The sequence below is a fragment of the Oryzias melastigma genome, linkage group LG5 (assembly GCF_002922805.2).
Source record: "Oryzias melastigma strain HK-1 linkage group LG5, ASM292280v2, whole genome shotgun sequence".
Classification (NCBI taxonomy): Eukaryota; Metazoa; Chordata; class Actinopteri; order Beloniformes; family Adrianichthyidae; genus Oryzias; species Oryzias melastigma.
The window spans coordinates 27,600,818-27,614,947 of NC_050516.1; the positions used below are offsets into that span (position 1 = coordinate 27,600,818).

Here is a 14,130-nt window from a genome sequence, read left to right on the forward strand (position 1 = left end):
TAAAATAATCAAGATATTGATAAAGTATGATGCAATATTGCAATTCTAAATTTGTTACTAATCATCAAAATTCTTCAAATTATTTATTTCATGACAGTTCAGTTCAGATCAATTCAATGATAAACTAGTTGGGTGAATAATTTCAGAACAAAAATAATTCGTACAGAAAAGAAAAGAAAATGTTGACAGTTTGAAGATAAAAAAAACTTTAACATGTTTGTACTTTTGCTTTTTTCACAGATGAACACAGATTTTTTTTTTAAATTTGTTTTCAAAATTGTTTTTTTTTTCTCACTATCAAACATGATCATCAAAAATTTGATTTTAAACATCAAATCATCTTTTAGAGCTTACTCCCCCTAAATCAATAAAAAAAGAACATTTTTAGGCTGTTTTGTGGATGTGTTTGCAGAAATGTCCAAAATTGAAAAATTGTAAAAATTTTCAAAGTTTTTAGAACTTTTGCATAGATTTTGAGTCCCGAAGTGAGAATATTCACCGACAAACTTTTGTGGAATTGTCATTTCCACTCTTTATTCGGTTATATTTGGAACTCAGTCTTATTCTATTTGGCAAAATGATCTTTGTTGGATCTGAACAAAGAAATGTCACCACAATTTCCCTTTATAGTCAGTAGAAGCAGCTTGAGTTTGATTTTGGTGAAGAAAACTCCTGTTTCTTAAAGGAAATTCAAATGTAATACCTCATTGCAACCTGTAGGGGGAGCACACAAGCGTTTAAGTTTATTTTAATTTGTGAAAAATTTGGCAAAGACCACCAGACGGCTCTTTTAAAGCCCCGTTTATAGAGGTCAACAGCCAAAACATTGATTTAGGGTTTGTTTACCCTTTAAACTTTCTAAAGTCAGCTGTATCAGCCATGATCGCACCACAAAACTAGCTTATTTTTAACGCAGCCTGCTTTCTATTTGGCCAGAGGGAGCAACTGGGTAAACAAAAGGATTTAATCATCTAAATGTTTACTTCTGCACTAAGTAATGGCTATACTCCACTTGCTAATAGTTAAAAAGGAAGGATAACACCGGATCAGAGATGAACAGCATTGATGAGAGTTTTGGCTGTAAAACTTTAACTGCTGCTGTTAAATTTTGGAGGCGAGGCAGACATAATAGCTGAGCGAATGAATGAGTGCTGCATATTTGAATGTTTTGTGTTAATCTCAACTCTCCTCCATCTTGAAATTGCATAAATTATCTCTTGGATCAGTAGCTTCAGCTACTGCCGCTACCGAAACTCAAGACACAGAGAGCCTCCTCCACTCCTCTAGAGCCACATCAGCCAGGAGAAATATTGCAAACTTGTACCATGAGAACTGATGAAGTAACTTCTCATTCCCAGATGAATTGGCACCCTTGTCGCACTCACAAAGCTGGACTGTCAGCGCGCTTTCACACCGATATTGTTAGTATGCAGACCATCAGACTGAGCCTATAGACATGGAAATTAAGCTGAGAGGGAGAGGGAAAGAAAGAGAGAGATGGAGTAGGCTGTGCTACCATGGAGTGGAAATACACACTCACACACACATATACACAACCAAAAAATGCACAAAAAACATGGGCAGGGAATCGTCCAAGGTTTCCACGGAGGTAGTATATTCTACAGATGCACAGTAACTTCACTCTGGCAGCACCGTCAGGTCAACTTAAGGCCACCAGAACAAAACACTGTTCCTCCTGCAAAATACTTTCTAGTAGATATGAGACATTTGTTGACCTTACTGTCCAAGATTAAAAGTGAAAAAGAGACATTCAGGTGAAGTTCGTGCTGCATCCTTCTGCTCATATTGACTGTTACTTTTTCTGTTTTGATCTGAAGAGACACTTTTTTTGCACCTTAATGAGGATTTCCCTACAGAAACAAAAAAAGTTTTTTTAGTCTATAAGGCAAACTGATCAAAGAGAAAGCAAAAAGAATCGACATGTTTGTTTTGTTCCTGGGTGCAAAGCAGAAGAGAGAAGCAACACTCACAGGTGTTTAAGACAAAGAACATCAAAAATAAAGTTACAATTTTTTGACTCTCTGATGTCAACAAACTTTAGAAGGACTTGGAAATTATTTTTTCAATTACAAACCAAATTTAAAGGCTCCTAACCTGGCTTCTGGTGTACAAAAAATGGTGTTTGACAATTGGTTTTACTATCATCTTAACCCTTTCACACCTGACGTGTCGCCAGTGACGCTTAAACACAAAACTTTTAGATATAACTGGAGCTCCAGTGTTAAAGAGCTAATGAATGTTACTTATAAGGTAACTATGCATTTATACAGTCTTGTTCCAGTTTTGGTTTGAAAATGAAGCTGTTTCTGTCACTTCCGTTCTTGTGACAACAACACAAAATACTAATGTATTATTTTAATCTAGACAAACTCCTGTCATTGTGTGTTTATGGGCACCAAAGCCAAGCAGTTTATTTATCGAAGTATTTGTCAAACAGTTTATCTCGCCTTGAGGTTGTGTTGCTGCTGTTTTCTTGGCCAGAACACCCTTGTGGAAGCAGTTATTTATGTCAGTGAGTCTTTCCCGGTGTAATGACAGTTGTAGTAGTAAATCAAGCTAATAATAAAACTAAGTAGGCATAAGAAAGCACAAGGATAGATGCAGACCTTGAGAAAGTCAGAAAAGAGGAAATTAGGTCACACCAAACCCTGACTCCATAAACAATGCTCTGTTTGGAATTTCTATGTCTTTATTCCAGTCTGACAATATAATTTGGATCTACAATGACTTAGACAAATACTTTTGTTGAGGTCTCGTAATTTATTGCTTTAAGATGGAGGGATTTAGAGCTTCTTGTTTGCATGGTCAGAATATTTTTGCATAAATTCCATCACTTGTTATTGTCACACCAACTAAAAACCGTCCATGTTGCCTGCTGCAAATAATAATAACAGAAATGCTGTTGTTTGTTTCCATTACAACAGAGAACATGTGACTATTCAATTAGTTTGTTTTCACACGTGTTTTGTAATAGAAATGTCAGTTTTAAGCACATTTCTTCCATAATGGGGGTCTTAGCAGTGATTATCATGAATTCATATGTTGAACAAATGGATCTGTTAGCTTGTGAGGTGAAGTGAAGGGGTTTTACAAACATTATTTGCTTTCATGTTGCCTTACCAACGCACAATGGCTGCACACATTAACGGTAATTGCTAAACAAGCTGTTGGTAATTCAGACGTAAATTCATATATGTCTGCTTGTTTGGGTTCTGGGAGCAGCAGTTTCAACAACAAGACCCAGATCTCCTTCTGGGAGGATGCCTGGTGTTCCCAGGCCAGCTGAAAGATATGTCGGACATGATCGTAACGCTTCACTAGGAATGTGTCTGGGTGGCCTTTTTACCAAATGTCCAAACTGGCTGTCACAAACAGGCAGACAGCTGGTTCCACGTCCAGCAGGTTTATTATTTCAGACAGGAAGTAACACAACTTAAAGTCCACAAAGCTAAATCAGAGTCAGACAGGCAGAGGTCAATCACAGGCACAGGATCATCCAAGAAGAGACTGGGGGGTTCAGAGTCTAGGTGAGGGTCAGGGCAGGCGGCAGGCAATCAGAGATAAAGCAAGATCAGGCTCAGATAGAAACGCTCAGCAATGCAGGCAGGGTGGCATAAACAATACTTCGCACTAAGTGAGGCTCTGTGTAGTGCTTAAGTTTCCTGTGGCTGATTGGGAAACGAGTGTCAGCTGAACGGCATCCAGGAACTGTGCGCTAGGGTTGCTGGGAGATGAAGCGCAGTCACTACTCTGGAGATGTCTTCTGCTGATGACCAGAGCAGGAGACAGAGCTCTGACTCCTAACATTGGCTCAATATATGTAAAGAAGTAGTAGTTTTGCTTTGAGTTCCTTTCAGGTGGGTAAGCTTCAAATTACATCTCTAAGGCGGGTTACACTTCAGATTTGTATTCGCTGGGTTCACAAGGAAAGGAATCAGCCCAGTCACTGTAAAATGTGACACAAGATGCTGACTTCGCCTACGATTGGAAATTTTACGCCCATTATACAATTGAGTGCTCTTCACCCCATTGAACCTATACTTATTTGAAGCATTAGAAGTCACAATGGTGGAGCAAACTCAGTCCAGAAAATTGCAGTTTACTACTACGACTATTACTAATTCTAGATGTAAGAGGGGTTAGACATTTTTTTCATTCTGACTCAGTTGCAAATAAAATTACCTCATATTTACTTTCTAATGCAAACATATAACTTCAGCTACATCTGATTAACCCTTGTGCTATCTTATGGGGTCCAGGTGACCCAAGCCTTACACTGACGTGTTTCTCCATCCCATGACAAATGTGGATGAAGGTGGACAGGATTTCATGTCTACCACAGACACCAATGAAAATCAAAAATCATTGAAAAAAAAAAAGCTCCGGGCGCTAACTTGTGAGGTCCAGATGACCCCACTCCCAACATCAACATGCCTAGGATAGCACAAGGGGTTAAGATATCGAACAAGTGTAACCTGATGTATCCCCTACCTTGTCTTGTCTGCACTTTTAATAGATTTAAGCAAAATACTAAAAAGTATAGAAAAGTATAGATACCACTCAGACGTTCATCGCAGGACAGTCGTAAGCAAAACTGGAAAACCTTAGTATGAACTAGACCCCATGATTGCGGTAGGGATGCAGTACAATTGACGCGATGGCCAAATGCTAAGAAGTCTAATCCTTCTAGTCCATATGTCTCCTGAACGCCTCCCTGGAGAGGTGTTCCAGGCATGTCCCACTGGGCAGAGGCCCCAGGGAAGACCTAGGACATTCTGGAGAGACTATGTCTCTCAGCTGGCCTGGGTACGACACAGGGTCTCCCCAGAGGAGCTGGAGGAAGTCGCCGGGGAAGAGAAGTCTGGGCATCTTTGCTCAGACTGCTGCCCCCAGAACCCAGAACCGGATGAGCGGAAGAAGATGGATTGATTGATATAAAACAGGCATAAGGGTTTTATTACTGCTTGTATGTGAAATAATGGACCAATAAACTGAGAGCTTTGTCCTCTGGATCAACCCTTACTTTGCCAAGAAGGCATTCCTGCAGAGGCTTTGACAATCCGCCAATGAATCTCATTCCCTAACCTTCCTTTACCTGTAAACTAAACACCCAAACAGTTAGGTTCCTCCACCTGAGGATATGACTGAACCTGGGGGGGCGCTGCATCCTCTTCTGGATGAAAACCATGGACTCTGACTTGGAGGTGGTGATTTGTATCCCATTTGCTTCACACCAGCAGCAAACCCCACCTTAGGGAGTCTGAGGTCATGGTTGAGTGAAGCCAAAATGACCATCTCATCTACAAATAGCAGACACTGGACTTAAAGGCTACCAAAGCAAAACCCTTCTGCTGCCTGGCAGTGCAGAGATATTCTGTGCTTTTTGTGATCAGACACACCTGACAGTTCAAAGACAAGTGCTGATAAAACATCGATAAAGCAGGTCAGTGTCATCTCTTTGTTGACACCAAAGTGATTCGGTTTACGATCAAAAGATTCCCTAGGTAGGCTTTTGAAACCAGCACTATTCCATTAAAGATTGCAAAGTCTTAAGAAATGATGTCGTTCAAGGTCAGAACTGGTTCACTTCATTTGCAGAGGTATGGAGTTAAATCAAGGCCAATATTATTTGAATCTCAAATAAAACAAACTGAAAAAATATTGGTGTTTTTAGCCAAAAAAAAAAAAATTTCAAATGTCCAAAACTTCTTGAAATTCTAAAATACACTTAATCATTTTCAGCTTCAAATGTTCTGTTTTTTAGGTTTCAAAACTCAAGATTTCAATTTCGAAACTTTTTGGGGGGTTTTAAATCTTTTTTTCACTTTCAAGTAATTACGGTCAGAAAACTATACAAGTTCTAAGAGTCAGTGAATGCACCAGAACTGAAGTTACCACCCTCATTGATTTATTGGTCCTTTGTGTTAGCCCCGCCCTAAAGCACCATAATGGCGCCAAAGGTTTTTTAACTGAAATTTTCAGAAAAAAAGCAAAAGGTTTTAAAAATAAAAAATTGGATTTTGAAGCCTTAAAAAAATAAACATTTGAAGCTGAAAATAATTAAGTTTATTTCAGAATAGCAACATTTTTCTGATATTTAATTTTTTTTGGCCAAACACCAATATTTCTTTCAGTTTTTTATTTGGGTTTCAAATAATATTGGCCCCATTTTAGATCCATATAGAGGGATAATGTCAATATGGAAAACAGTAATTATGCTGGCGCTCCAGTTCAGTCACACACATCACCAATCTTTTTAAAATAAGCTGTTTTAAAAGCTCCAAAAAACTGTCACGAGTTCCAGTAACCCAGATATAGTTTGTCTCTATTTTATTCATTTTTAGACTTACTTTGAAAGATCTGACCCCCACACAACGCGATGGGAGATAGGAACCAATTAGAAATGCAAGACTTCAAAGACAGTGATCCCTCCTTTTCCCTTCCCCTTTTCCTCCCATTCCCCTGCTGGCTTGTAACCTTTGACAGGAGCACATACTCCAGCGTTCCACACTCTGGAGCCAAGCACTCAAAGTCAAAGCAGAGTGTTGGTTTTGGCCAGCCCTTAGACAAGGGAGAGCTGGATAGTGGGGGGCATGGGTCTGGGAGACAAGCATGCAATCCGACAAACAGACGGAAACTAGGCCGTGTTGATTTAGGGACGACTGTGTTGTTAGGGGCTGTTTCAACACCTTTTTTAATGTGATGCTTTTAACAAAAATTAAAAAAATTGTAAATGTAAGCAAAAAAACATTTATAAAAGCCTTTTTGACAGTTTAATCACCTTTTATGTTGCTTTTTACCCCTCATAAAATTAAACGGTAAAACCATCCCTTGACGACACAAATTTCAGCCAAAGAAATGGTCATTAAGTGAAAGTGGTCAATTACTCACCAATCTCAGCGCTGCAGAAGAGCTGCTGCGGGTGTGAAGGGTGGCAGCTGCATCCCTCCACGGCGTCCTCCATGCCCGCACCAAGCAAAAGGACCATCCACAGCCCCAAACACACACTCTGCTCCTGGGACACGGCCATGACGGCTCTGGCTACCTCCGACCGCTCCACCACTTGATGAACGCTCTGACGCGGTTAAGTCTCCCTGGACGCGACTCAGCCCGACAGTCAACAAAGGGGGAGCGTGGCAAATAGAACAGCGGGGTCAAATTTTTGGGGTGAGCTCCGCTGAGCTTGGAGGCAGCTGTGGATAGAGATGTTTTCATAAGTTTAAATTGCGGCTCTAAATTCAAGTTGCAGCAAATCAATTGGGTTGAAGGCTGCTGCTGCTTCTGCTCCACTCTCTTTTCTCCTCGTTCCCTCTCCCCTTCTCCGTGGAAAACACCCAAGGAGACTCACAATAGTCGGATCTCCTCACACTCTGGTCTTGAATGCTGAGAGGGTCGCACACAGGGAGCCTCTTATGTGCTCAACAATTTAGGGGCAGCCTTCCCGAATGCAGAAAAAATAGTCTTTGCCTCTGCTTTTGCTTTTTTGAAGCCCCACTGTCTCTTCTCCTCTAAGATGTTTTTTTTACTTGTAAAGATTTAGGTTTTTACTTTAAAGATTTAGATTTTTTAGATTTTAAGTTTTTAAAGGACACATTTTAACACCTGAGGCGTTGCCAGTGATATTTGAACACAAAATATTTATCGCACTGTAACTTTTCAGTAAATCAAATAAACACTGGAGTAAAAACTACAATGCCAAATAGTATTGTAGTTTTTACTTTAGGTACTTTAAAGTCATATTTTTTTTCAGCTATTTACTTCATTTATAACAAAAAGATTGTGTAAACCACATGGCAAGATAAAAAATTTGGCCTTTAACATTACCAGCACTGTCTGCAGAGAACATACATCTTTAAATTTGAGTATTTTAGGAATGTGTGCTCATTGTAGGGAGTCATATGCATTATTAAATTTTGATTTTTTAGCAAAATTAATAAAGGTTCTAGGTTTGATTCATAAGAATTACCCCAGACCTCCAAACAATATGAAAAATAAGGAAAAATCCAGGAACAATACAAAATATGCATTGCTTGGTAATTTAACAAATGTTTAATTTTGTTGAAAATTTGAATATTTTTACTTATTTTTATATGAGTAATATGTTGCTTATATTTTAAATTTTCATCAATAATAATATCCAAAAATATAAATTCCTTATCTCTTTATATATTAACACCATTCCACTTCAATTTAATATTTAAATTGGATTTTTTGTTAGTAAACAAAATAAAAATTGGTTTTGTTTAAATTGGGAGTTTGTTTCTTTTGAACCATTTCTGAAGTAAAATCATTTTTGCTCGATAGTAGAAACTAATGTATCCAAGTTTTTCCTAGAACAAAAATTAATTGCTGTCGTCTGCAAACAGAGCAAACTGCATTATTTTTGACACGCCACAAAGATCGTTTATGTATAAAACATTTTGGTCCCAGTACTGAGCCTTGTGGAATACCACAATGTATTTTGTGGTGATTTGATAAATATCCTGCACATCAAGTCAAACTTTATTAATATAGCACTTTTCATATAAAAGAATAACACATACTGCTGATGATTGTCTAACTAATCACCCATCGTAATTCAACATCTCTCATATCTTCAGATGGAAACTTGGAAAACAAAACCTTGTGATCAATTGTGTCAAAGGCTTTCTTTAGATTAATGAAAACTCCAACTGTATGAAGTTTATTGTCTAATTCTGCTGTAATATTTTCAGTATTTTTCAATAATACTAGGTCGTTGAATGATTATCTCAAATGCCATACTTATTATTATTATTCAAAAGAGAATATTTTTCCATGAAATTATCAAACTTTTCAGCAACATTTTTTTCTCCAAATTTTTAGAAAACAGAGAAAGTTAGGAAATAGGCCTATAATTATTAATGTTGTGCTTTACTCCAGATTTGAATACGGGAAATATTTTTGCTATCTTCATTTTATCAGAATAGTTACATGTATTAAATTAGAGATTAATGACATACGTCAGTGGCGTGACAATTCAGTCTATAGTTTTTTTTTACTATATGCATATTTTTTGCTGGTAATTTTTTAAAACAATGTTTAATATTTATGATACTTTAAGTAATTTTTGCAACACAGTTTTTTAATTTGTGAATCTATTGTCTTCATAAAAAAATGACAGTTTTATCATTTGATTCAAGGTATTTTTCTGTGCTGGGATAGTATTTTTTTGTTATTACAGCTTTTCTCAGTTATGATTTTTTATGCTTGTGTTTTTTCTTAGATTACAACACCAAGTTTTCCAGTTGTGGTGAAAATTGGACATGCACACTCTGGAATGGGAAAGGTAATGTTTATTTTTTTTACAATAACTTGCATATTTATGTCTCAATTTATAAATTATACTAGGGTGTCTACTAAAGTCCAAACTCATGGAACAGAACTTAAAGCTTTTGATGTTTTAAATTTCTTTTCAAGAGATTTAGAAAGAACTTAAACCATCTAACAATCGTCTATAATAGCAAAAGTATTCTTATATAAGAAGGCAAATAGGTGTTTATTGGTTCAATGACATCCTTATCAATTAGCCAGTTTGTGCAAAGTTGTGAGTTTCTACATACCATAAATGAGCTTTACAATAAACATGTAAACCTTGATCCATTGTGAAATACTTTCTCCCTTATTCACACACAAAGCATTTAACAGATATTTTAACCATAATTTAAAGTTGTTCTGTAGTTTTTTTTTCTTTTATTCTCCTGTGACTTTCTTTTGTTATGCTGGTATTGATTGGAAGCTGTTACGAAATTTTCTGCCTGAAATTACAGTAGAGAGTTTCTAAATTGATCCATTGGACATCATTTTCCAAGATGGCTCTGACATTGTGTTATTTAATGGATGGACTTGAAATTGTCGCAGAGAGTTCAGTTTAGACCAAAAAAGATGGCTGGGGCACAAACTGCAGGGAATTCTGTCGTTTTTTTTTTTCTTTTTCTTTCTTTTTTTTAAGGTACTTTTTGTGATATTGACAAAGGATTAGAAGAAAAGAAGGTTCAAACTGAAGTCAGAGTTAGATAAGACTGAAAGGGCTTGTTTCTTTTGTTTCATGGACATGTTCTCTTAATGTTGAAATGGATAGTACCTACAGGCTGCATCCATAACAGTGAGGCATTGCCTTATCCAAATTTACGCATTTTCTGGCTAACTGTGATGCTGCATTAGATTCATATCAAAAATCATTTTGAATGTTGGAAGGCTTAAAAAAAAGGTAATCTCCAAAGTTCGGCTGTGGTTAGCTATGAGGTTCCATGAAAAGCTCTCTCTGACAGACTTCAGGTCAGAACGTTCTCCTGACTGCTGCACATGGAGGTTTTTCCACAGTGTTGGAGATGTTACAGCAAAAAAAGGTTAAACTTAAAAAGTTTTATCTGTATCTTTTTTGGATTCTTTCGATCTACTCAATTCAATTTAATTCAATTCAATTGTGAGTTTACACATTTGTAAATGTTGTTCTGCTTCTCCTGGAGAAGCAGTTTGGCCACTAGGTGGCAATCTTGCTACAGCATTACACTTTTTTCAAGAAGAATGAGCAAAAACTGTGTTTTATGAATGGTTACTTTAAAAATGTTTTTCGTAAAAGAGTTTGGACAATTCAAGCCCTTGAATAAATAAAGATGTTCATTTAGTCAGCAACGTTTAGGTCAACCTAACGTTAGCATTAGCCATCCTATGGAATATTCCATTAAACGTTAGCATCAAGCTAACGGATTTTAGCCTTTTGTGTTAGATTGATCTCTACTTATATGAACCGATTATTGATCTATTGATCTTAGATCAATTCAAATTGGTTAATCAATTTTATCAACCCAGCCCTAATAAACACTGTAGATCGACTAAGCTGAACTATAGAAAACAATACAACTGAAGGATGCTTGAATATTGATGTTCATTAATAAAATTGGATTTACATAGAAAATTACTTCAGTATTTTATACATAAACCTTGTTCTATTCTGTTGATTCACTGTAGGTCAAGGTGGATAATGTTAGTGACTTTCAGGACATTGCAAGTGTGGTGGCCATCACTCAGACTTACTGTACCACAGAGCCATTCATTGATGCCAAGTATGACATCCGGGTCCAGAAAATCGGTGCTGATTACAAAGCTTATATGTAAGTATGTTTTTATTGTTTCTAAAAGAACTTGTTTTTACGTGTTCTTGATCAAAGTACCACGGTTAGAGACAGGGGCTCCATCACAATTTTCTTGTTTCAGCTGAAGATCCTACCATATACTTGTATAGTTACAAAAAAAGTGAACTAAAGGTTCGTATTATTTTGACGTGGAAAAGCTAAAATGTGAATGGATTTGACATTCATTCTTGTTTACTTGTTTATTTGTATACATATTTTACATTTGACTATCTTGCAAGAAATACATGGAATCTGGAAAACTTCACCTGCACTAAATCATTTTCAGTATTTATCTTTGAATATTTGATTAAATATGATGTGGATTGATTTTAGGACATTGAATTGGATTGTATCGTTGAACTAACATACACATGAATCGTTTTGGTAACCACAAATTAGGAAATGAATTGAGTCGTCAGTAAAACGAATCATCACACCCCTAATTATGAGTGACCAGGTCTGCTTTAAAATACTGGTGAGTCTGTAATGACTAGTGTGTAGAAAATTCTGTATGACACTAAATTCATGGTGAATTGGTCTTAGAGCAGGAGTGGGCAAACTACGGCCCGGGGGCCAAATCCGGCCCTTTTAACTATTTAATCTGGCCCGCAAAATGGGAATAAATAACAATGATAATCCTTATTTGCTTTATTTTCCCTATAATTGTGGTGTTTCCTCATTGATGGCGCACCATAAATTATTGACTTTTGTCTAGGACAGGTGCAGAAACTTTTCTGCATTTCTGTGGTGTTGGAAGAATTGTCTTTTTTTTTTTTTACGTTTACGTGTGTTTTCCGAGTCGGACAGTCCTTTTTCCCATAATTCCAACAGCAGAAGAACGCATAATTTCTCTAAATTTACAGTTTTCCTTGAAAAGCATTAAACCATTGGTGCAATTGGCACTAAAATGAGAACAAATAAAACCAGATGTTTTATGTTAGTTTTAATCCAAATTATAACATGTTTCATCCAGATTTAATGTTATTTCTGTTTCTTATGAGGTGGATTACCAAAATACTCTACACATCTGGTCCTGGTCCTGCCCTTGCACCAAATCTTAGATCCCCTTTTGGCCCATTAGTCAAAAAGTTTGCCCACCCCTTTGTTAGAGCAAAGGTTTTCATCACAAAACAGTAACTTCTTTAAATGATTTGTTTTAAGTGTGTTTTATCGGGGGTAGAGTATCATCCAAACTGACTGGAAGATCAAGTATTGATTTACAAAAAAGTGGTTATTCTGAAGAAACATAAAAAATAATGCTGGTGTACAAAAAAAATACCTTTAAATACCTTTCGATACCTTTAAAAAGCTGCAAAAAATGAATATCGTCAATAGCAGACATGTTATGTAGTCACATTCTTATTGTTTAGTTCGTCAATACAACAGAAAAACTTTCATAAAAAAATCATTTAAAAAAACTGAACTCAACTTCCTTACTGCCCATCATCTGACTCAACAAGTATTGACTGAAACCCCAATCTTAATTTTATGGTTGTCTTCTTATGTTTGCTTTACTGAAGTAAAGGGCTGTGACAACGATACTTTCACAAATAATTAGTTCTTCTCTTCCAGGCGAACATCCATCTCTGGTAATTGGAAAAGCAACACCGGATCTGCCATGTTGGAACAAGTAGCCATGACTGACAAGTGAGCAGTGCCTTCTACATCAGTGATGCAGCAAACTTGATAAAACACTTCCCACTGTAGCTCTCTAACTTCACCATCAGGATGGAGAGCAGAATACTTGAAACCAGGCTGCATTTGGAAGCCAAACTGATTCAAATAATTTTCTTGATATTTTTGCTGGATTTGGAGTTTTGAGTGAATACTGGCATGTTTTTGGGGATATAAAGGCACAAATCCAATTGTGACTTGGCAAAAAAATTATATTCTGTAAAGCGATACATTACTATACACTTTTTTTTAGTGCTGTGTTTTAAATACAATGTTCATATTATGATTTTGACTTGTTAAATTGAACGTGCAATAGAAGATGATGATTTCATATCAATCTGAAAATGGCAAAAATTTGTACCAAAAGCACTTCTTGTAGCGACATAAATCTAACCTGGACTGAAAATGTTTGAACTTACTGTGAGGTAAGAAGCAGATTGTTTTTTCTTTTATTGTACTTTTAGGGAAGTATTGATCTGTTCTGGTTTCATTGTGTGCAATCATCCAGCCAATCAACACAGCCGGGGGCTGTAGAAGAGCCTCTGTGAGATTAAAAACAGTTGCTTTAAAGTGTTAGTAAGAAAAGAATTATTCCCTGTTTGATCAGTTAAGATGAAAGCATGGCAATTTTTTTTCAAAGCACTCTAATTTGTTGGTTCCTCAGCAACTCCCTGTTCTCATTATGACAGGTATAAACTGTGGGTTGATACCTGTTCAGAGATCTTTGGAGGGTTGGATATCTGTGCCGTCAAAGCCATTTGTGGAAAGGATGGTAACGACTACATCACAGAGGTAAGTGCTCATCTTTGCCGATTTTATGTTGCTAATATACAACTTGAGCCTGTTGAGTTGAAGGTTGAACTTTGGACCCACTTCCCAAATTTCATTCCAATATATGGTCAGTAACTCATCAGAAATTCTTGTTGTTTGTATGGGTCCCAAAAGCCAAGTTCAATGACCGGGGTTTGGGCCACCAAGGCACTTGCCTTTTGACCTACACCCAAACCACAATGTACCGGCCCTTCTGAGCTCTCCTGGAGGTGGTCGGCCCACCTGAGAGCAATCCCACATTGCTCCTTCAGGGTTGACCCAACTGGGGCCCTTTGCAGGAGCCCCTGCCACCAGATGCTCGCTTACAAGCCCCAACTACAAGCCTGGCTCCAGGGTGGGGCCCCAGTGATGCCAATTTGGGCAACGTAACAAGATCTTTGATGTAACGACTCATAAAGGACTTCTGAACCCCTCTTTGTCTGGCTGGTCACCCAGGACCTGTCTGCCATGG

General features: G+C 37.2%; 2 protein-coding genes across 4 annotated transcripts in view; one reads left to right on the forward strand and one right to left on the reverse strand.

Annotated features, from left to right (window-relative positions):
* Positions 1–14,130, forward strand: part of syn2b (synapsin IIb) — a 91,119-nt gene that overhangs the window by 67,731 nt on the left and 9,258 nt on the right. The window contains exons 6-9 of the mRNA XM_024269322.1: positions 9,266–9,328; positions 11,011–11,153; positions 12,747–12,821; positions 13,538–13,640. Coding sequence (XP_024125090.1) covers positions 9,266–9,328; positions 11,011–11,153; positions 12,747–12,821; positions 13,538–13,640 — 384 coding nt within the window. The remainder of the gene's footprint in view (positions 1–9,265; positions 9,329–11,010; positions 11,154–12,746; positions 12,822–13,537; positions 13,641–14,130) is intronic.
* LOC112144666 (metalloproteinase inhibitor 4) overlaps positions 1–14,130 on the reverse strand; it is a 39,635-nt gene that overhangs the window by 11,807 nt on the left and 13,698 nt on the right. The window contains exons 1-2 of one of the 3 annotated variants that reach the window (XM_036212013.1): positions 7,370–7,477; positions 6,913–7,214 (exon numbers count right to left, since the gene is read on the reverse strand). In XM_036212013.1, coding sequence (XP_036067906.1) covers positions 6,913–7,051 — 139 coding nt within the window. In that variant the 5' untranslated portion in view covers positions 7,052–7,214; positions 7,370–7,477. Of the gene's footprint in view, positions 1–6,912; positions 7,478–14,130 lie in introns of those variants that run through there. The other 2 variants (XM_024269325.2, XM_036212012.1) reach the window with 2 other exon arrangements.